This window comes from Panthera pardus, unplaced genomic scaffold, assembly GCF_024362965.1.
Source record: "Panthera pardus isolate Hobbes unplaced genomic scaffold, ASM2436296v1 HiC_scaffold_12, whole genome shotgun sequence".
NCBI classification, from domain to species: Eukaryota; Metazoa; Chordata; class Mammalia; order Carnivora; family Felidae; genus Panthera; species Panthera pardus.
The window spans coordinates 89263271-89287477 of record NW_026526677.1 but is presented as its reverse complement, the minus strand read 5'-3'; the positions used below and the strand labels follow the sequence as shown (position 1 = coordinate 89287477).

The following is a 24207-nucleotide window of genomic DNA, read 5'->3' as shown; positions in this document are numbered from 1 at the left end:
ATCCATCCCATTATGAATATGCCTCTGGTTTTTCAAGTTTTTTGACAATTAGGACTAAGGTTGCTATAAACATTCTATATTGACCTAAGAGTGAAGCTGCTGGACCCCAGGGTATGTGTCAACTTCAGTATGTAATACCAAACAATGATTGTCCCACATTATCTCCCATCAGCAGTGTGAGAGAATTCCTACTGATGTATATCCTTGCCAACCTTTGGCATTATTATTCTTAAATTTTAACCTCTGGTGGGTATGTATTAAAGAGTCAATGAGATTTCAGTTTGCATTTCCCTAAAGACTGATGACGTTTCCCATCTTGTCATACGCTTATGAGCATTTTGGATATTTGTTGTAAAGTACCTATTCAAGTTTTCACTTAATTAAACAAATCATTTTATCGGTCCCTTTCTTACTGATTCTTTACACACTTTAGTTATGTGACCTTTGTCAAATATCTTTCTCATTTTGTGATTTGCTTTCTTCATTATCTTAATAGCATTTAAGATCAAGTTCTGATCTTTAATTCAATTTAATTATTAAGCTTTTCAGTTAAGATTACTGCTTATGTTTATCCCGAGATCATGAAAATAGGTCATGAAGATACTCTACTGTATTATCTTCTAAGAGTTTTATTGTTTTGCCTTTCACATACAGATCTGTAATTCTCCCAGAAATGATTCTGTATACAGGGTTAAATAAGAATTTTATACACTCATACACACACACACACCCCTGAAGGTGACCTAGCACCATTTATTGAAATAACTGTCCTTTTGACATTGCTCTGCAAAAAAGTATCTATATATTCACAGGTTTGTTTCTGGACTCTATTCTGCTCCACTAATCTATTTGTCTGTCTACCCTTGAATTAATATCAGTACCTTAAGTGAAGTTTTAACAATAAATCTTGATATTTAAAATAGTAAGTTTCCCCACTTTATTGTTCTTCAAAATTGTCTTGGGATTTAGGTCTCTGCATTTCCATAATTATTTTAGAATCAGTTTAGAACCAGTTGTCAATTTCCACAAAAATTCTAACTCAAAACTTGGGGCATTTATCAGTAACTCTGCCCTACTGGGCTCTGAGCTCCAATTTTTGTTCTCCTAGGACTACTGTGCCTTTCTCTACTCTATCAGTAGATACCCTAGGGGAATAAAGTCTCCATATACTGAAGTCTGTCTTCAGGATGTCCTTTTTCTGCTTAACCTCAGCTCAGTAATTGTTTACTGCCTTATTAACTCTCCAATGCTTCAAAGAGATATTTTTTTTTATTCCTGTCCAAATCTTCTGTGTTCAGAGCAAAGGCTTTATCTAAATTCCCTTGTCCTTCGAGTTAAGAAGAAAATAAGCATTGCCCTGCTTTTCTCTTACCCTCTCTCCCTACTTTCCTTTCTCTCCCCTCTTCCTCCCCTAACCCTTTTTCTTTCTTTCTAGACAAAAAGGTGGATAATGGAAGAAATGAGGAATCCCACTATGGAAATTACAAAAAAGACAAAATGTTGATCCAAGAAATAAAATAAGGGGCACCTTGGTGGCTCAGTCAGTTAAGCGTCCGACTTCAGCTCAGGTCATGATCTCAGGGTTTGTGAGTTTGAGCCCCACGTTGGGCTATGTGCTGACAGCTCAGAGCCTGGAGCCTGCTTCGGATTCTGTGCCTCCCTCTCTCTGCCCCTCCCCTGTTCGCACTCTATCTTTCTCAAAAATAAATAAACCTTAAAAAATGTTTTTTAAAAAAGAAATAAAATAAGAATTGAAGAATTTATCAGGTGGGCTTAAGCCTACACAGAAGAATAACTGAACTTTAAGAGAGGTCAATAAAAGTAAACTGGAAAGAGAGGGTGTGTAAGACAGTATCAAAGAGTGTAACCAATCTGTAAAGGAAAAGAGGAAGAGCAACGATTGCACAGAAGAAATACTGTAAAGATAATAGCTGAGAAAACTAAAACTTGAAGAAAGATATCAATAAATAAATCCAACTGCTCCATAAGCTACAAGCAGGATAAACACACACAAAAAACTACGTATGCTTTCCCTTCTTCTTCCCCCCACCTCAACCTCACCTTCTCCCATCAAACTGTAACTGTGATGATTCAACTGCCAATTTCTTATGGACAAGCTTCTATCTTTCTTCCTCTTTTCTTTCCTCTTCTTTTCTACCTCCCTCTCCCACCTACTCCCTCCCCCACCACACCTTCTTTTTCTTAAGGCAACACGGATACTTGTTTTCTTGATCAGGACATGGTGACTCAATGATTTTATTTTTACATACACAAATAATTGAACATATTGAGAACATTAAGAAGAACTCCAAAGGGAAAAATTTTCCTATTGCCCTTGTTGTGTAATAATATAGGGAGCTTTAAATTTCAGCCTCAAACTATAGCTGCATCTTTCAGATTTGGCATCTAACAGTAACAGATGGCAATGTTAAAAATAAATAGAACATTCAAGTTGTTTATACTGTAGGCAAAGACAGTTTTAAAGTGTGAAACAAGCCTGAGGCTAACAGAATTCACATCATCCTTTTCGAAATATATTAAGAATCCACATTTCCTTATGCCAATCCTGCAATGCTGCTCACAGAAGATAAAATACTAGCTTTTAAAGGTGTGCTGGCATTATAAGTCATCACTCATTTAGAATTAACATTGTCCTACAGGTCTATTAATAGACACTTGTCTTCCAGAACTATCAATACCTGATTAACTTTCTCAAGTTTTAAAGCTTCTGGAGCTTATCGCTATTAGAAATGTCACTTTCTCGTTCAAAACATGAGAAAGTATTCAATTGACAAAATTGAATACCAATATTAAGCTAATTTTTAAAACTAAGTTTGCAGGATATCTCTGAGGCAAAATATCAAAGATGATATTTAATACCTAATAAGTTAAGTGTATACAGAAGAAATGCATATAAAAATAATGCATAAGAGACAATAAATTTTTGATGTTGAATTTAATAACTTCAAAATAATGATACAAAAAACCATGGTCATCTTAACAGATCGATAAAAAGTACTTGACAAAGCCAACATCCTTTCATGATAAAATCATTGAAGAAATTAAGAACTGAAGGGTGCTTCCCCAATCTGATAAAGGGCATCTATGAAAACCCAACAACTAACATCTTACTTAATGGTTAGTTAAGAAATGGATGTTTTCTCCTAAGGTCAGAAATAAGACAAGGATGGCCATAGTCTTGCCAGGGAAATTGGACAAGAAGAAGAAATAAAAAGCATCCAGATTGCAAAGGAAGAAGTAAAAATATATTCACAGATGATTTGATCTTGTATATAGAATATCCAAAGGAATCCACTAAAAAAAAAAAACTATTAGAATAAACATTTCAACAAGATTTCATGATTTCATGATTAATATACAAAATTAATTGTATTTCTATGCATTTGCAATGAAAAAGAAAATGAAGTCAAGAAAGTAATTCCATTTACAATAGCATCAAAAATAATAAAAATAAATTTAACAAAAAAATGCAAACATACACTCTGAATACTACAAGACATTGAACAAAATTAAACAAGCTCTAAATAAATGGAAAAACATCCCATGTTCATGAACTGAAAGACTTAATAAATACTGGTAAGAGGATAATACTTCCCAAATTGATATACAGATTTAATATAATCCCTATCAAAATCCAGCTGACTTCTTTGCAGAAACTGACAAGCTGATTCTAAAATTCATACGGAATTGCAAGGAACCCAGAAGAGCCAAGTCAATCCTGAGAAAGAATAAAGTATTAAGAGCAAAATTTGCCACAAAACAAACACATGCTGACAGCATGGAGCCTGCTTGGGATTCTCTCTCTCCCTCTCTCTCTGCCCCTACCCTGCTCATGCTCTCTATCTCTCCAACTTAAAAAAAAAACAAAGAACAGACATATAGATCAGTGGAACAGAACTGAAAGTATAAAAATAAACTTATATGTCCAAGGTCAATTTTCTGCAAGGGAGTCAAGACAATTCAATGGGGAAGGAATAATCTTTTTTTCAAAAAATAGTGCTGAGACACCTAGATGTCCAATGGAGTTGAACCTTATACCAGACACAAAAATTAACTCAAAGTTTACTAAAATCTAAGACCTAAAACCATAAACTTCTTAGGAGAAGATATATGAGTAAATCTTGACCTTGGGTTAGGCAAAGTCTTCCTACATAAGACATCAAAAGCATAAGGAACAAAAAAAGATAAACTGAACTTCATCAAAATTAAAAAAAATTTATACTTCCATGGACAGAATAAAGACAAGCAAAGACAACCCACACAATGTGAGAAAACATATGCAAATCATATTGTCTGATAAAGCACTTGTATCTAGAATATACATAGAATACTTAAAGAATATATAAAGAATGTATATAAAGAATACTTGCCAATTAAAAAATGGGAAAAGGATATGAATAGACATTTCTCCAAAAACATGCAAATGGCTAATAAGCACATAAAAAGATACTCAACATGATTAGTCATCAGGAAAATGAAATCAAACTCCCAAAGATACACCACTTTGTAACTACTACGATGGCAATAATCAAAAACACACTAACAAGGATATGGAACAACTGAAACTCTCATACACACTGCCAGGGCGTATTGTAAAAACTACTTTGTAAAGCAGTCTGGCAGTTCTTCAAAGGTTAAACATAGAGCTACCATATGACCCAGCAGTTTTACTCCTAGATATATACTTGAGAGATGAAAATATATATATCCACACAAAAACTTATACACCGATGTTCATAACTGCATTATACATAATAGTCAAAAATGGAAACAACTCAAAATGAGTGGATAAAATATGGCCTCTCCATACAATGGAATATTACTTTAGCCATAAAAAAGAATGAGATTCTGATACATGGATGAACCCTGAAAACACTGTGCTAAGTCAAAGAAGCTAATTACGAAAGACCACTATTGTATGATCATGAAAGGTCTGGAATAGGGAAATCTGTAGAGACAGAAAGTAGACTAATAGCTGCTTAGGGCTGGAGAAGAGGGATGGGGTTGAGGCACCTCTCTGCTAAAGGGTATGGGATTTTCTTTTAAGTTAATGACGCCATGTTTAAAAAAAAGAAAAAAAAAAACCCTACAGTCATCACAACCACAAATTAACATCTACTGAGCAAGTACCCACTGAGAAAGTTTTTTAGTAATTTTACCCAAAGAAGGGGAATTTAACAGAGGATAAAATGTCTTGAAAAGAGACTGAGAGGAGAAAGCAGGAAAAGACCTCTCTGACCTCAGCCGTAGTAATCTCTTACTTGACACATCCCCAAAGGCAAGGGAATTAAAAGCAAAAATGAACTACTGGGACCATATGAAGATAAAAAGCTTCTGCACAGCAAAGGAAACAACCAACAAAACTAAAAGGCAACCAACGAAATGGGAAAAGATATTTGCAAATGACATATCGGACAAGGGGCTAGTATCCAAAATCTATAAAGAGCTCACCAAACTCCACACCCGAAAAACAAATAATCCAGTGAAGAAATGGGCAGAAAACATGAATAGACACTTCTCTAAAGAAGACATCCAGATGGCCAACAGGCACATGAAAAGATGCTCAACGTCGCTCCTCATCAGGAAAATACAAATCAAAACCACACTCAGATATCACCTCACGCCAGTCAGAGTGGCCAAAATGAACAAATCAGGAGACTACAGATGCTGGAGAGGATGTGGAGAAACGGGAACCCTCTTGCACTGTTGGTGGGAATGCAAATTGGTGCAGCCACTCTGGAAAACAGTGTGGAGGTTCCTCAGAAAATTAAAAATAGACCTACCCTATGACCCAGCAATAGCACTGCTAGGAATTTACCCAAGGGATACAGGAGTACTGATGCATAGGGGCACTTGTACCCCAATGTTTATAGCAGCACTCTCAACGATAGCCAAATTATGGAAAGAGCCTAAATGTCCATCAACTGATGAATGGATAAAGAAATTGTGGTTTATATACACAATGGAGTACTACGTGGCAATGAGAAAGAATGAAATATGGCCCTTTGTAGCAACATGGATGAAACTGGAGAGTGTGATGCTAAGTGAAATAAGCCATACAGAGAAAGACAGATACCATATGGTTTCACTCTTATGTGGATCCTGAGAAATGTAACAGAAACCCATGGGGGAGGGGAAGGAAAAAAAAAAAAAAAGAGGTTAGAGTGGAAGAGAGCCAAAGCATAAGAGACTCTTAAAAACTGAGAACAAACTGAGGGTTGATGGGGGGTGGGAGGGAGTGGAGGGTGGGTGATGGGTATTGAGGAGGGCACCTTTTGGGATGAGCACTGGGGGTTGTATGGAAACCAATTGGAAAATAAACTTCATATATTGAAAAAAAAAAAAAAAAGAAAGAAAAGAGACTGAGAATCCTGTCTCAAGTAGAACTGTAGAGAACACTGTTTTGAAGTATTTTTCTCTACTAAACAGTAAAAGTAGTCTGCCTAAAAATTTAAAATTCCTATGAGAATTCTTAATCTTCTGTGAAGAAACAAGCTTCAAAAGCATATTACCTTTACCTGAATACTATAAGCAAATATGATTTGATGTATGCTTGGGGGGCAGAGGTGGGGAAATACTAAATAAGCTTTTCCCCCCTAATTTTTATATATAGGTCCTAACCCTAAAAGATACTTTAAGGAAAATATTACAAATAAATTCTGAGGCCCAGCAAATTTTTCTTTTTCTTTTACTGCGGGCAGAGTATGGAGAAGGGCAAAGAAAGGTGAAGGGAATATAATATAAGTAGGAGACGTAAATCTGATTACTTCCTCTTTCCTCCAAAATCTTTCAGTCTTTGTTTTTGTTTTCCTTTAAAAATTTTATATAACATTAAAAACTTCCAAGCTAAGTATTCTGTACAATCTACCTAGATTAAATCACCCCAATAAAAACAAGTTTCCATTTTGATTTTCACCCCCTGTAACACTGCTTTATTCATTAAATAATCCACATATTTATATAGCACTATAAATATACTATTAAGTAATGAGAAATGCTGTTTAAAATAGTTTTGATGTTCACAATCATTGATAAAATATACATTCCCTTCATTTATTAGTTTCCAGCTAATCACATCATTTGTGTGAGTTCTTTAAACCTGTTATTTTCATCATTGTGTTCATCAATAAACTATATCCCTACTATATAATTATAAAAACAAATAATGACAAAGATTAATGGAACAAATAGTTGTTTGAAATTATCTAAAATGTTGATGTATCTTTGTGAAATGATCAATAAAGAAATAAGAATATTTTAAAACTCAAAGCCACCTAAAATTAAGAATGCATACATATCATGTCAATAAATGGCAACAACAGCAAAACAAGCTATGTGCTTGACTAAAAGAGAAAACCTGTTTCTTCAAGCAGTTGATAAAAATCATCACCCTGATGAAAAAGTGTACTCACCTGGTTTTGGCACTGAGTTGGTCACTGACTGGGGGACTTTCTGATTAATTAACTCCACGCAGTGTCCAGGAAAGAGACCCACCTAAGGAAGAAAAGCAGCAAAGAGAGGATTCTAAACCAGAGAGCAGACCAGTGTGTGAACAGTGCCAATTCAATTCCAGTAATATACTCCACAGTCCCTCCCAAAGGATTCTATTATTCCAAGACTCTAAATCACAGATGATACCAATTACACAAACAAATAATAAAACAATCTGTTGCTATGTGTGTACAGGGTTGTGTTTTATTCGTCCAAATATCTAAGTCTGCTTTTTTAGTTTTAGCTTTTAATTTACCAAACTTTTTTTTTTTTTACACCATTCAAATATGCAGTCTGAAACCAAGCTAAGCAAGCAGTACCTATAATTTTTACCTCTTAATAACTTACTTTGCTGAAATTTCAACCTAGTTGTGTTGGTATCTCCACAGCCAAATTTTATATTTGTCTTCTCTATAATTAAAAAAAATCAACACTAAACCACATTCAAATTTTTTTGGAATTTTCTTCTCATTTCTCCCACAGGTTTCATGAAAAATGACAGGACTAAAATAAATTGGTGAAACAACACTCATTTCACATCCTGCTGTTGTGAAAGAGCTAGTAGTGTGTGAAAACGTGGGAAAGCAAAAGAGAAGAAAACAACCAAACTCAGCAGTAGTGACAGACTCTGGCTTTGACAAACACACCACTTTGACCTAATCGCAGAACTGTTCATGGTGTTAGATACAGAATCCTAAGAAGTTATATTAGGAAAATACTGAGATCACCCACAGACCACCCAGATCACACAGAGATACTGGATAGCCAATAGAATAAATACAGAGATAAATAGCTTGGAAACAAAAGTAAAAAGAAGATCTTTGCCAATATTTATAGATGTTTCCTTAGATAGGAATATAATCAGGCTACCATGCAACAGATGTTAAAGCTGAACATGAAAACTACATCACTTTTACATCCCTCTGTTGACAGACTCGGGAAGAATGGAATGGTCTTCCAAGAGTTATGACTCATCATGAAGTTCTGAGCTGTATAATTTCCATCTGTGTGGGATTATTTTCACATATGCATTTGCTGCATTCTTATTTCGATTTCTGGATCAATATTCCATGGTAGTTCTTAAGAGTATGAAGATGTAACCAGTTATCATGAGTTGAAAAGGGGTTTTTAACAAGTTATCAGTTTGTTTAAAAGCTCTCTGATTTGGGGATTCTTAAAGTCCCTATGCATTGCCTTCCAAAACGATGCTTTGTTTTACTGGTGAAATTTCATACAATATTTTATTCAACTTCCTATTTAGCCAAACAAGTAGAAATTCTTCCAAGATCGATTAGAACCAGATAAGACTCACCTTGAAAAACCCTTCTCATTCTTTCTTACACAAACCCATTATGAGAGGTTAACAGTGTAGCCTCAAAGGTAAGAGTGCTTGGGTTCAATTCTAGGTCTGCTTACAAGATCAGGTTCGCAACCTAGCCTCTGTTTCAGTTTCTTCATCTAAACAATGTAATAGTACCTAGCTCCTAAGTGTTGTTATGAGAACTAAATGGATCAGCATAAGCACAATGCATATAGTTAGCACCCATTAAATGTCAGTATCCAATAGTTGGTTACCAGAAGACCTTGAAGGCTCCAGCTCCTCCATTAAATGGATGACACATAATACTTACCACCTTCTGCACATACAGACTTAAGTTTGTTTCCTGCCTATGAAATATCATTCTTTCCATAAAATTAGAATTCATTTCAACTTATAAACATTTTCTGCAATTTTCTAGAGAGAAAAGACCAGGATCTAAATAAACTTGGCCCACCTACTTACTAGGCTCTGTGATCTGGAGCAAATTAGTCAACATCTGTTTCAGTTTCTTAATTTGTGAAAATGGGGATAACAGGAGTGCCTGGGTGACTCAGTCTGTTGAGTGTCCAACTTCAGCTTGGGTCATAATCTCAGGGTCGTGAGATCGAGCCCCGCAGCAGGTTCCACACTAAGTGTGCAGACTGCTTAAGATTCTCTCTCTCTCTCTCTCTCTCTCTCTCTGTACCACCCTCTCCCCTGCTCACACATGCTTTCTCTGCAACATAAAAAATTTTTTTAATAAAAAAACAGGATAATATTAGCTACCACAATAATTTGTATGAAAGCACCTAGCCGAGTTTCTAAACATGAATATCTTTCAGCAAATAAAAACTAGTTTTTTGTCACTTCCTAACAAAAACTGAACAAAGTTTAACGAACTTCTTTGGGGAACTATATAATATATATCAGTTACATTCGTACCTTTTAAATTTGTCTCCATGCATTAGCTTTAAATATATGAGTAAGCATGCTACTGTGTGCTATGTAAAGGTCCATGGTATGTTCCTCTACTGCCTATCTCCAATCCCTGCTCACTTGTCTCCCTTTAATATAAAGTATATTACCATCAGCTAAATTATATATTCAGTGCCCACACTCCTTGCATGCAGGTGTAGCCACAGCACGTGTAAATACAGCTCTATTACCACTATTCTGTTTCCTTCCTCTTGTTTTGAAGCCAGGTATCAAGATTGGATCTGTAGTGGCCATCATTTGACCTTAAAAGAAAAGCCAAGAGAATCTTAGAGATTTCTGCTTAGCATCAGTTAGCTAACTCAACAGCCATCAGTCACTTTTTCTGTTCACTTTTTTGTTTCTTGAAACCAAAAGCATTCCTAGTTAATAAGTCTTTTAATTAGAAGAGTTGACTCTATAAATTTGTGAAAGGCAAATAGATTCTATTTTCCTATTATAAAATTTCCATCATAAAAAATGAAGTTGTGTTCTATTGAAAATATACACAATAACGTAACCTTAAGAAAGAACGTAAGTAAAACTAAAAATATACTTAATGAACATTTACTTTTCTGATTCATACTGAAACTAATATTTTACCAAATATCAACAATTCTGGCAAACTCAAAATGTCAAATGTTAAAAGCGACTGGAACTCTGATAATATGATTTATGTATGAACTATGTCATCCTGTGTCATAGATTATTCTTTCTGCAGCAGTGACAATTTCTAAAGCTCTAATTTATAGGACTGAGATGGGTGAGGAAAATTGGGTATATTGGGAGGGGCCAAGATGAGTTTCAACTCCAGGAATAAGAAGGAAGAGAGAGAAAAGACCAATCTATCTAGAGATAGTCCCCCCACCTTATCCACAGTTTTGCTTTGTTTCAGTTACCCGCAGTAAACCATGGTCTGGAAGCAAATGATTCTCCTTCTCATGACGTCACAATGCCTACATAATTCACGTCACTTCATCTCATCACATAGGTATTTATCATCTCACATCATCACAAGGAGAAGGAGTACAGTACAATAAGGTATTTGGAGAGCGAATCAGACCACATTCGCATAACTTTCAGTATATTTTTAGAACTGTTTTATTTTATTATTTTTGTCAATCTCTTACTGTGCCTAATTTACAAATTAAACTTTGCCATAGATACATATATATGTATAGGAAAAACCTAGTATTTACAGGGTTCAGTACTATCCATAGTTTCAGGCATTCTCTGGGGGAAAAGGGAGGACTACTGTATATCCCAAAGTGTGCTGATAAAGCTAAACAACTGGCTCTCCAAGAGGAAGGGTCTTGATTTATAGTGTTTGCCAGAGTCAGTGGCTGGTGTCAAGACCCGGCGGGTGTCAAGCTACCAACAAGACACAACCAAACGCAATTGCAAAGAGATGCACAGTAGCCTGTTAGGTCGTATTTATACCACACAGAACACTAGGCAGAAATACCCTCAAGAGCGTAGGTAACAGTAAAATATAGTGAAATAATTATAAATAAAGTTTTAAGTATTTATTACCTTTGTTTTTAATACAATTCATTTAACTAAAAATTCATAGGCTTTAATTTTTAAAAGCAGCTGTGTTTCACAGTTGTACCACCAAATTCCTAAAAATTTCACGACCTGCTCTGGCTCACCACTAATCTATACCTACACACTGGGTCCTGTGCCTGTCGTAACCCTAATAGCTCCTGGGAATAGGTTTCAGGCAGCTTGACCAATACATGGCTTCCTCTCCAACTGCAAGTGAATAAGGAAAGACCTAAATGCAACAGACTGCAATCTGAATCTTCTGACCTTCTTCTACATTGAGGATGGGCTCACACAGTAAAGGAAATAGGTTTGGTGACAAAAGTCAATGTACTGAAAAAATATTCTGGTACAACTTAGAGGGAATGTTGGATAAGAAACTACTGTCTTAAAATAAGGCTGGAGCTTTGGTAACAGTGAGAATAGAATGAAATCACTGCTTACCAATGGAGCCTAATCCTAACTATAGTCTCTCTGAGGCAACTAATCAAAATCTAACAGGAATTTCAACACAACAATGTGCTTACCACTGATTTTTTAAAAAAAAAATCCTATTCTAATGGTTGATTTATGTTAATTAATGGCTAGTGAAAGTTTAGGACTTAGCATAACAAAATATTTTTTTGTATTAAGCATAGTGAATGAAGTCATGCTCTTACTTCCAGAGATATACCACAGATTTTTCATCAATGTAACTATGTGGCCTCAGAGAGTTTCTAATTTTTCATTTTCAGACTACAATTTCCTATCTTCCCAGGTCTCTAGTGTTCATATATTCCATGACAAGAGAAGTTCAAATTCAGAGATACTGCACCCCTTTCCTCCCTATATTTCCCCACGAGGGTACCATCTCCCCTTCCAATCATTTGTTTTTACTACTCAGTATGAATCTGTGACTGATCATTTGAACTTTAAAATATATCAGTATTTGGGGTGCCTGGGTGGCTCAGTCGGTTGAGCGTCTGACTTCGGCTCAGGTCATGGTCTCACAGCTCTGTGAGTTCGAGCCCCACATTGGGCTCTATGCTGATGGCTCGGAGCCTGGAGCCTGCTTCGGATTCTGTGCCTCCCTCTCTCTCTGACCCTTCCCCGCTCACACTCTGTCTCTGTCTCTCTCTCTCTCTCAAAAATAAATAAAATCATTTAAAATTTTTATTTAAAAATTTAATAAATAAAAAGTATACCTTTATTTCTTTTATATGTGAAAAATACTGACTTCTTTGAAATTGTTTGTAGGTATTGTTTGTATATTTCATTTCAGAAATCACATGGAAGGATTTTAGAAAATATTTATTATAATGAGGGGGGTGTGTAAGTTTGAGGAGTTTAAGAACTACTGCTCTAAACCATTTTGTTAATAATTTCCATGAAATTGAACGTTTAAATATCATTTGGTAGGACATATTCTGATGCTATAAATTATCAAAAGGCTATGAAGAAACAAATTTATGGTATCAATGGCCGTTGCACTAATAAGAAAAATAAAAATAGGAACAATACAGAAGATAATTTAAGAAAATTTACATATTTTTATGATCCAAGGGGGAAAAATGCAAAATTGGAACTCACCAAGCTTGTGAACTGGTCCTGGCTATACCATTATGTACTGTCTTGGTGAATCAGAATCTGCACAATTTATCTAAATCTTTTTGTCTCTAGATTTCTGTAATTTTTAAATGACAGGTTAGGACGAGATGACCCACTATCATTTTTTCTACAAGGAGACAAGTAGAAGCCACTACCAGTTCGTTAAATTACTATTGTGATCTATTCGTTGCCCAGAATACCTAGGATTTGATCTAAGCTCAGATAAGAAACAGCAGAATAACAATGGGCAAGTTGTTTAAACCCACATGCTTTAGTTCTGTCATCAGCAAGAGATGATAATAGTACCTTCTTCACAGAGTTATAAGAACTAGAGATTGATGGAAAGCACTTAGCACAGCACATTTAAGAAGCACTTCATTTGTAGTATAATATATTCCCTCTTTACTTGAAATTATTTAACATTACCGATGAAAATTTATAGTATATGATTTCCTGAAACTTAACTAGAGAGGAAATGTTGTGCCTCATTTAATAGTGAGTAATGAAAAGGCGTAGCTTTGGATGCCATATATAAATAATATGATCTTTTTGTAAAGGAACAGGTAAACTTCGCCCCTCTGTTAAACTAGTATGGGGGACAATGTTCCCAAATATCTTCCTTTAGAATAAAGAATACTTTTTTGAAAATAAGTTACCTAGAACCATATTAAACTCCTGAGCTAAAGGACCTTTTTATTGTCCATGAATTGCTTCTCTGATGTTTGTACACAAAAACACTAACATGACATTTGGGCTAACTATGAAAAATAAAACAGCTCATCCTTTACCACGTTGTAGAGAGCTAAGAGAACGCAAGCTGTATAAAATTCTGTCTATCTCTAAGTGGTATTCTATCCATTAGGTTAACTATGTCCCAAATGTGTTTTAAGGAAGATTTCCTGGGGGGTAAAGAGAGTATTTGCTAAACTGTGTTTAATTTCTTCTTTTATCTGTGCATAGGATAGACAACGGGAGGCCACTTGGTGATTCTCACATTTTGTGCTGAATAACTATCTGAATAACTTGGTAAAATTCAGATTCCTGTCCCCATTCCCCAAGATTCTAATTGGTAATACCTCACTTTAACATGTTTCTCAAGTCATTCTGATGCTAGCTACTCCCAGATAAAACTCTGAGAAACTGCCTAAACAAATACTTCTCAAAGATATTGACATTTTATATTTGTGTTATGTCTTTTACCTAAGAAAAAAGGCTCCCCAGATACCTCACCTCTTATTTCCAACAAAACTCCACAGCCAGGCACAAAAGCTGATGCCATTTAGTTTTTAAAATAAGGGAAAAAAAATAGTTGTGTTGGGTTTTTTGTTTTTGTTTTTTTTTGCTTTTGTTTAAGTACATTCTATGATGAAACACTTCAGAAAACAAAGGTAAAAGATGATACACTTTAGGAAACAAAGTAAAAACAGATTTCAGAATTTCTATAGTTAATATAATTTCACACTTCCTACTCTGAGAAGTTTAAGAAAAGAAACAGAGTCACGGTATAATTTAAACACATGGGTGAACTAATCCTTCTGTTCCCACAGCTAAATTATGGTCTAAAACAATACATGGACCAGAACTTGGAAAAATGCTCAACTTTATCAACCACTGGCTGAGTAGCAGTTTACCTACTACCTACAGCACACAGTGAGCACTGTTTCTGGGCAACACCTGAACCAGAATCACATAGATAAAAATATGGTCTTATGCCTCATCCCACCATCACTGAAACAGAATTTTTGGGCTTCGGTCCTGGGACTTTATATTTTAACAAGTTCCCCCGGTGATTTTCAAGTACACTAAGGTTTGAAAATCAGTGGTGAAGGAAAAGTAGAAGCAATTACTGGTAATAGAAGAATGAAGATAGCAGCATAACACCCTTAAGTGTATTAATAAATCCTATAACTTGGACTTTATTTGCAAATTATGACAACAATTTAATACCACTATGCACCTATTAAAATGGCTAAAATCCAAAAAAACCTGAGAACCATCAAATGTTAGTGAGAATGCTGAGAACAGCATCACTTGCTGGTAGGAATGCAGAACGGGACAACCACTTTGAAAGACAGTTGGTGGCTTCTTACAGAGCTAAACACAGGCTTACCATATGATCCAGCAACTGCACTCCTTCATATTTACCCAAAGGAGCTGAGGTCTTATATCCACACAAAAACCTGCACATGGATGTTTATAGCAGCTTTATTAATAACTGCCAAAAACTGGAAACGGCCAAGATGTCCTGTAATAATTGAATGGAAAAATAAACTCTGGCACATCCACAACAATGAATATTACTGACAGAAAAGGAATTCTCGAACCACAGAAACACACAGAAGAACTTTAAAGGCACACTGCTAAGTGAGAGAAGCCAGTCTGACTACGTACTGTATGACTCCAACTATATGATATTTTGAAAAAGGCAAAACTGTGGAGACAGTAAATGATTAGTAGTTCTCAGGGGTTATGAGAAGAGAAGGAAAAAAAGGTAGAGCACAAGGGTTAGGGCAGTCAAACTACTCTGTATGAAGCTGTAATGTTCATACATGTAATTAGGCATTCACTAAAACGCACAGAACTATACATCACAAAGAGTGAACCTTAGTGTAAACAATGGGCTACGGTTAATAATAATGTACGAAATTTGGTTCATTAATTGTAACAAAAAAGCAAGCCCCCAAATTATTTTAATCATTGTGGGGCAGGATGTGAAACTGACATTCTGTATTGTATATATCCAAATATTCTGTATCCATGTGATTCTGGCCCAGGATCTAATGATCCTCAGACAACTCTTTTAGAAACAGTACTTATTCTATGCTATCTGTAATCTTTGCAAATCAGCTGGTGGTCAGTAAAGATCAGCATTTTGCCAATGCTATACAATGAATTTGTAAAGCAAGATGTTAATAATAGGAGAAGCTGTGTATGTGTCTGTGTGGGGGCGGTGGAAGGGATTATATGAAACTCTATACTACCTGCTCAATTATTCTGTAAATCTGTACTAAAAATGAGGTCTAATTATTCTCTTAATGATAAAGTCACAACCCAGCAATGCACAGCATCAGTTCACAGCAATACACAGGAAAGGCTACCATACTGATGCCTGTACCTTGTCATGCCTTGAGAGCTGGCCAGAAAGGAGACAACAAACACACGTGACTGTAACAGAAGAAAAGCAGAATCCATGTAACAAGGCATGAACACTTCAAGTTGAGCAGACATGCAAGTGGAGATGCATAGGGCCTGCATACTGACAGCACACTTCCAGAAAGCTTTCCAGCAGTGCTCAGAGCATGATACTACAGAGTTGGCATCCATCCTGGGAAGCAGTGGCCCACATCCTTGTTCCCCTTTACTCTCTCTTCTGGGAACAGTCATCTCTAAATGGCCTTGATCCCCAGGAAAACTACTAGAACCTACCTCACGGTCAAGCCCAGCCCCTACACATTATTAGTGCAGGCTTCCTGCCTTGGTGGCTCCTCCCCGCATGGTCCACTGACAAAGCCCAGCTTACAATGTCCATCTGTATGTCCAGGATCAGTCAAGTTAGCTAACTGAGGTGCTGGCCGTTTCAGTCTGATCTGTCTGCCCTGCTGGACATCCCGCCCTCAGAAGAAACACACAAGACTCTGCATTCCAAAGTCACCTTGTCCAGGAAAACTTCCTAGAACTCCCAGGGAATCTTGCTGGGCTCTGAACCTACCATGCATCTAAGAGACCCTGAGGGGAGCACTGAGGTCATACCAGACATGCTCCCTGGGGCAGAAGGCCCCAGGGTGCCTGACTTAAACTAAGTTTAAGGGTGCCCCTTAAACTACCAAGGGCAGCTCCATTGTTGCCTTTTCTCACACTCAGGTGTAAGACTCTAATTAACAATTCCATGGAGTTAAAATATATACATGTAGAGCGCCTGGGTGGCCCAGTGGTTAAGCGTCCGACTCTTGGGTTTCGGCTCAGGTCATGATCTTACAGTTCATGAGTTCAAGCCCTGCATTGGGCTCTGCGCTGAAAGTGCAGGAGCCTGCTTGGGATTTCTCTCTCCCTCTCTCTCTGCCCCTCCCCAGCTTGCTCTCTTTCTCTCTCAAAATAAATTAAAAAATAAACAAACATAAAATACATACATGGGAAAACCAATGGGCTAAGCCATTATTCCGGTTCTTTCAAACTTAAAAATCAGCGATCTCATCTATAATTATCATATTCATGGAATAAATTCTAATTATCTTCCTCTCTCAACGAAATATTTGAGTAAGGAAGGGCATATGTTTGCCATTTAAAAATACCTAACAAGGGTAGAGAACATCACAAATAGCTTGAAGAGGAGTTTTTTCCTAGATACAATATATTAATCATCACATAAAAACAACACATGGTAACAGAAATGTTTCCACCAGTAAAACCTGTATGCTTTACAGTCTTTAGTTGGTTCATCTTTACAGCATTTTTTGCTGGCTGGGAAGGAAAGATGTTCTTTTTCATAGGGCTGAAAACTGAGGTGGATGAAGTTAATAATGAGACTTAAATGCAGAAATCCTACTTAGTGCTCCTCAGGCAATGGGATGGGGCAGACGTGAATTTGAGACCCTACTCCATCGCTTACAATTAGGTATCTTGGCTGTTTATTAAGCCTCTCATATTGTTTCCCCTCCATAAAAGGAGTTAATAGCTTTGTGAAGATTAAAGAAAATATTGTGTATAAAGTGCCCAGCAATACTTTGCACATAACAGATGCTCAATACATGCCTCCCCATTCAACTTCCCCCTTCAATAAGCCATGAGGCATTCTTACAAATGGACGAGTGTTTAGGAACAGCAAAGAAGAGTGGATTGTGTGGATTATTTCCTTACAGTACTGGGCTCATTTTATAAATGAAGTTTTGACAGTGACATTTAAAAACCAGTCCTGGTTTTATAGTGACCCCCCAAAATGCCCACAATCAACTCCCCTTTTCAAATGCATATCCTAACATGATCTAAACAGAAATGACTGCCCTTCCAAGGCTAATTAGGATGAAAAAAATTTTCAGTACTATATAAAAAACCTTTCACTATCATTTACAAATAAACCCTTTAAGTTTAAAAATCTGTTTTTATTTTAAATAATTTGTTTGGCAATAAGCTAATTTTAACAATTGTTAATTTATATACTAATTTTTAAATGAATAATCTGTTTAGGCTAGAAATTAATTTATGTGACTCTAAATAAAAGAGTTAGGAAGAGGGTGCCTGGGTGGCTCAGTCAGTGTCCGACTCATGATTTCAGTTCAGGTCATGATCTCACAGTTCATAAGTTAGAGCCCAATGTCGGGCTCTGTGCTGACAGTGCAGAGCCTGCTTGGGATTTTCTCTTTCCCTCTCTCTCTACCCCTTCCCCTACTCATGCTCTCTCTCTCCCTCTCTCTCAAAAATAAATAAACATTTATTTTTTAAAGTTAGGAATCTATACCTAGCACAAAGTCAGATCTCAATAAATATGTCACATGAAAGAAGGAGAAACCTGCTACCATTTTTACAATAATAGAATTAAAATGTTGAGAAGGACTAGAAGGATTATAAGTGGAACTTTCCAATTAAGAATAAACTAAAGTACAAAGAAAGCAAATGACTTGTCTAAGATTATAAGAAAGGTAGCCATACCAAGAAAACAATATAACTGCCATTTAAAATCCAAATTTATTTTTTTATCATCTTTTAGAGCCTAAAGTTTATATATAGCTCATTTCCATGAACATGAAAAATTGACTCCTCAATAGAAAAAAGGATACCCCAGTCTTTTATTTAGTTTTATATTTAATCAAAAGCAACAATTATGCATAGCAATTAAGATAAATGACCCCAATTATTTTGTGATATAATATGGATATGATTTTTCTAGTCTTAATCATCAAATTAAATTGCCATGGATACTTTTATAATAAAGGAATCAATAAAATTAAATTTGTAAAAAAACCAATTAAAACTTAAAAATCAATATTTTTTGAGTGAAAAGTATGCATCAGGTCTGTTCTATGTACTTTACAAATTTTATCCTCACACCTTTAATCTTTACTATAATCTTATGAAACAAAAAACAGTCCTACTATCCCCATTTTACACAGTTCACGAGCTGGAGTCCTGAATCAGGCTCTGCCCTAACAGCCTGCTTGGGATTCTCTCTTTCTCCCTCTATCTCTGCTCCTCCCTTGCTTGGGCTCTCTCTCTCTTAAAATAAGAATAAATAAACCAAAAAAAAAAAAAATGTGTGAGGGGTGCCTGGGTGGCTTAGTAGGTTAAGTGTCCGACTTTGGCTCAGGTCATGATCTCACGAGGGTTCGAGCCCCTGTGCTGACAATTCAGAGCCTGGAGTCTGCTTCAGATTCCGTGTCTCCCATGCTCTCTGCCCCTCCCTGACTTGTGCTCTGTCTCTCTATGTCTCTCAAAAATAAATAAAGGTTAAAAAAAAATTTTTTTAAATACATGTGAATCCTGATTCCAAATCAATATTAAAAGCAAGGCAGAGTCAGGGGGTGCCTGGGTGACTCAGTCGGTTAAGCCAGACATCTGACTTCAGCTCAAGTCATGATCTCACGGTTTGTGAGTTCGAGCCCCACGTCGGGCTCTGTGCTGACAGCTCAGAGCCTGGAGCCTGCTTTGGATTCTGTGTCTCCCTCTCTGTCTGCCCCTCCCCTGCTCACACACTCTCTCTCTCTCTCAAAAATAAATAAACATTAAAAAAAAATTTTTTTTAAAAGCAAGGCAGAATCACAGGCCTGATAATCTAAAAGTGGTACTCAGACCTGTGATTCTGTTCCTACTATGTTCCTACTGTTTCCATTTAAAGAAGAAGGAGATAAAACAACCACAAGAGTAACTAGAAAAGGAAATCCAAGTCTAATATCATCTATATTTTTCTACCTCCGCTGACAAGGTCCACTGCCAGTACATGCTGCGAAGAGAAATAAATATTACTAAAGAATAAAGAAAAACTGTTTTGTTTTGTTTTTTGTTTTTTACTCCTTCACACCTTATTTGTTGCCTACCTGAAATCCATGCTTGCCTCTCCACCATGTGCTTAACACTTTCGGGGGCATGTCAATAACAGAAACAATGTCTCCCACCTACAAGAAAAAATTTTAAGTGAAATATTTTTAGTCAAATTTTAAACCCATTATTATGTCTAGAATTTAAATGTGAACCGTAACAAAAAGTTAAGTTCCACTCTCATTCTCTGGCTAATTATTTCTGGAAAAATGTAACACTTACTTCTGTAAAGAATTTAATAATCTTAATGATTGGTAAAGAAGAGGTAAGAAGAAAAGGTAAGTGGTTAACCTACGTGTAGTAACTTCAGAAAGTCAGACTTACAGCATAGGATTTTTGAATGTCAGGTTTCACACCATCACCACCACTTCTGTTAAAATAGTCACTACTGTTACTAAAAGTAAAAGTGATCAGATCCACCTACAAGGGATAGTTTAAAATACTCATACTTAGAACCACCATAACTTTTATTCATAAACATTTAGTGAGCATTGACCATGTGTCATGTACTGTGCTGAGTACATATCTTATTAAATCATATATCAAAGGCCTAAGATATCTACAATTACTTGGTTATTCTTAGTAAGTATAAAATTTGACAAACTAGTGAATTTATACAAACTTTTACAAAAATTATAAATATAAAATCATAATAATAGTTCTTAATAATATATTTAATGGAAATCACATTCTTCAAATAAGTGGTGATCTCTGTGACAAAACATAGTTAAGTGCTTCACAGCAATATTACTGTGGTATACATATTGCTTTTAAGAATTTTTCTTTGTAGGGGTGCCTGGGCGGCTCAGTCAGTGAAGTGTCCAACTTCAGCTCAGGTCATGATCTCACAGTCCATGAATTCGAGCCCCATGTTGGGCTCTGTGCTGACAGCTCAGAGCCTGGAGCCTGTTTCAGATTCTGTGTCTCCCTCTCTCTCTGACCCTCTCCCACTCATACTCTGTCTCTGTCTCAAAAATAAATTTAAAAAAACATTAAAATATTTTTTAAATAAAAAAGAATTTTTCTTTGTATATTTACAACTAATTTTCACATCATGAAAGAATCAACTTCACAAAGCTGTATTTGCTCACAGGCATGGCATCTTTTAAGACATACATTCCTCTGTGTATGGAACCTAAAAATCTATACTGTGTTTCTTAAACTGAATAACTGTAAGCAGTTTTTTGTCTCTCATCATCCAGTATTAGAGGAAGAAACTTAATTCCCCTCCTTTTGCATCTGATTGCAAGCAATGTTCATTTCACTTTTCATCTGTTCTTTACCTCAATCTTTGAACAAACAATGAGAAGAAGGTATCACTGGGTATCATATTTAGGTACTAAAAACACAAAACAAAAAGATTGAGACCTGGCTTTCAAGAAGGTCATGGAGACAAACAGGAGAACAATTATGACTGAGTGTAATAAATGAAAGGTCAGATATAAGCCATGAGAACAGTTCAGAGTAACATTCATTCCAGGCTCTTTGGGGATATGTATTTGCATGGAGTAGGAAGAAGATCAAGGATGACTTCCTAGAAGAAATGGGAGACATTTAAGCTGAATTTTCAAGGATGAGTATAGTCGTTAAATAAAAACAGATGGCATCCTAGGCTGAAAGACAATAGAGTATGGGGAAAGGGCCTGAGCTGACAGAGTCTTTAGTCATTTACCTCTAAAGTCAATTCATCAGGGGCCCGAGCAGTGTACCTCTTGATAACGTGGGCAGCACCAACAGCAGGAGTGTTAATGGATGATTCCTCATGAACTAGAAGATGATTTCCCTTATTATCAATCTATGACAAAGAAAATGAACTATGAGATAAAGACAGGGGACTTGTAAAAGTTTCTCTATCTACAAAAGTGTTCAATTTGATTTAGAGAAACCATAACCCAAAGAATCTTAAAAAAAAAACAACACCTAATATTTACTGAGTACTTATTATATGCCAGTCATTGTGCTGTGCATATAACAAATGATTCAATGTAATCCTCATAAATCTAAAAGGTACTCAGCATGATTATCAACACTTAAAGATGAAGATGCTTGGGGCGCCTAGGTGGCTCAGTCCCTTAAGCAACCGACTTCGGCTCAGGTCACGATCTCGCAGTTCATGGGTTTGAGCCACCCATCAGGCTCTGTGCTGACAGCTCAGAGTCTGGAGCCTGTTTCAGATTCTGTGTCTCCCTCTCTTTGTGCCCCTACCCTGCTTGCGCTCTGTCTCTCTTTCTCTCTCTCAAAAATAAACAAACATTAAAAAAAAAACCTAAAGATGAAGATGCTAAAGCTCAAAGAGCTTATGTAATTTATGAGAAATTAAATACAGTAAAACCTTTGTTTGTGTGCATAATTCATTCTGGAAACATGCTTGTAATCCAAAGCAAATTACTTGTATATCAAAGTAATCACTTGTGTATCAAAGCAAATTTCAAGGACCACTGGCTCAGTTGTAATCACATGACATTCGGCGTCACGTACTACTCATATTGCAAGACATTGCTCCTTTAGCAGGTTAAAATACATTAGAAATGTTTGGTCGTCTTGTGAAACACTCTCAGAACAAGTTACTTGTAATCTGAGGTTTCACTGTAATTTTCCAAGATCACACAGCCAATAATAGAAAAACCAGTATCTCAGTGCAAGTTGGCCTGGTGCTAAATTCCATATTCTTTCTACTTCCCATTCTGACTTGCCAATTTCCACTGGAAGGAGAGAATAAATCTGCAAATTAAGGAGAAATACTTAACATATTTTCTGGATACTGTGTAACACTCAATACTTAAACTGGACTCTTTAAAAGGTTAATTGTCTGTCATTCATAAATAATTGAAAAATATTTTCAATTACTAAGTCAATTAAATATATATATCTTGCTAAATGTATACTTAATACATTAAACACCAAAATAAGAGGTGTCACTGCAATTCACAAGATATATTAAAATTAGTTTCCTGGATTCTCAAAGAAAGATTTGAGATAAAAAAAATACTTAGCATAAGACATATCTATCCTTCCAAAAGATGAGCATTAATTCTATTTCTTTGATTCCTGAAGCTCAATAGCTATAGAAATTAAATTAACATTAAATTTCGTAGACAATTCAAAAATAAATTTTGATAAGAAGTGAATTAGAAAATACCTCCATCCAAGTAAGGGCAGGTCCACAATTGATCTTGTTGCCAGCAATAGCTGAAAGGCGGGAGAGGTAAGCCATAAGCATCTGAGTGATGGACTAAAGAGAAAGAGAAGATTCAGTGGTAACTCCAAGTCAAGATACTGCACTCCCTGTCCAAGTAACCGGTATAAATTAGTTGTTTCTGGGGCAAAAATTCTGTAGGTTTTTAGGCATTTTAATAGTTACAGAGGATTCTTCACAGAGGCTTAAGAGTTCCGTGAAGTGAAACCATCGGCACTTACATAGAAATCCCCTGTCTTGTGAAGAACTTTAACTGCTAGCTCCTCATCATCAGGGGGTCATACTATTCTATAGCTTCTAATTTTATTGCTGTCTCTATCTCATACTGAAAATGTAAAAAAATAATCACAGCAGAGACATACTTGGCTTTTCTGCCAGCTTCCCCCTGGCTACTCTGAAACTCCAAGACCTGCTGTAAGCTTCCAGGCATGCAGCTGCGGCAGGACAGCCATGTTCATATGTGATCCCACACCACGGGTCCGTGGATTGGTCCAGAAATGGGACCAAACACTAGCTGGCCTAACAAGAGTTACTGCAGGAATTAGGAATTAAGTTGAAAATATTTAATTCATTCTAGCAGCTGTCTTAAAAAAAGAGATTAAAAACCTGGGGCCTTTTAGTAGTGGCCATGTTCTGAGACAGCTTGAGAAAGAGAAATGGAACAAAGAGACAGAGATAGGAAACAGAGACAGACTTCTAGATTTTCGGTGATACAAAAGAAGCTGTGGTTTTAGAATATTCCTGAGACCCCGTTCCTGTGTCAGTTCTTGCATGACTGATGATGCCTCTACTTTGTCCTACCTACTTAGTTGCCTTGGAATTAATTACAGATTTGAAATCACTTCCCATCAGGACTTGAAAGACATCTGCACTGTTTTCAAGCTGCTATTGAGTCTACTGTCAATACAATTCTTGTTCTTTTTTTTTTTTTAAAGCATGTTTTTTTGCTCTCTGGAAGCTTTTGGTGTTCTCTGTTTTGGCTGTTGAAATTTCACTACACTGTTTATAGATGCATGTCTTTTCAGTCATTATATTTAGTACTTACTGGGCCCATGTGATCTGAAACATG

The 24207-nt window shown here is 36.2% G+C and overlaps 1 protein-coding gene across 5 annotated transcripts in view; it reads right to left on the bottom strand.

Annotated features, from left to right (window-relative positions):
- ARHGAP32 (Rho GTPase activating protein 32) overlaps window positions 1-24207 on the bottom strand; it is a 298270-nt gene that overhangs the window by 68745 nt on the left and 205318 nt on the right. For all 5 annotated transcript variants that reach the window (XM_019421406.2, XM_019421407.2, XM_019421404.2 and 2 more), the window contains 4 exons: window positions 23082-23174; window positions 21615-21737; window positions 19942-20019; window positions 7434-7515 (listed from right to left, as the gene is read on the bottom strand). In XM_019421406.2, coding sequence (XP_019276951.2) covers window positions 7434-7515; window positions 19942-20019; window positions 21615-21737; window positions 23082-23174 — 376 coding nt within the window. The remainder of the gene's footprint in view (window positions 1-7433; window positions 7516-19941; window positions 20020-21614; window positions 21738-23081; window positions 23175-24207) is intronic.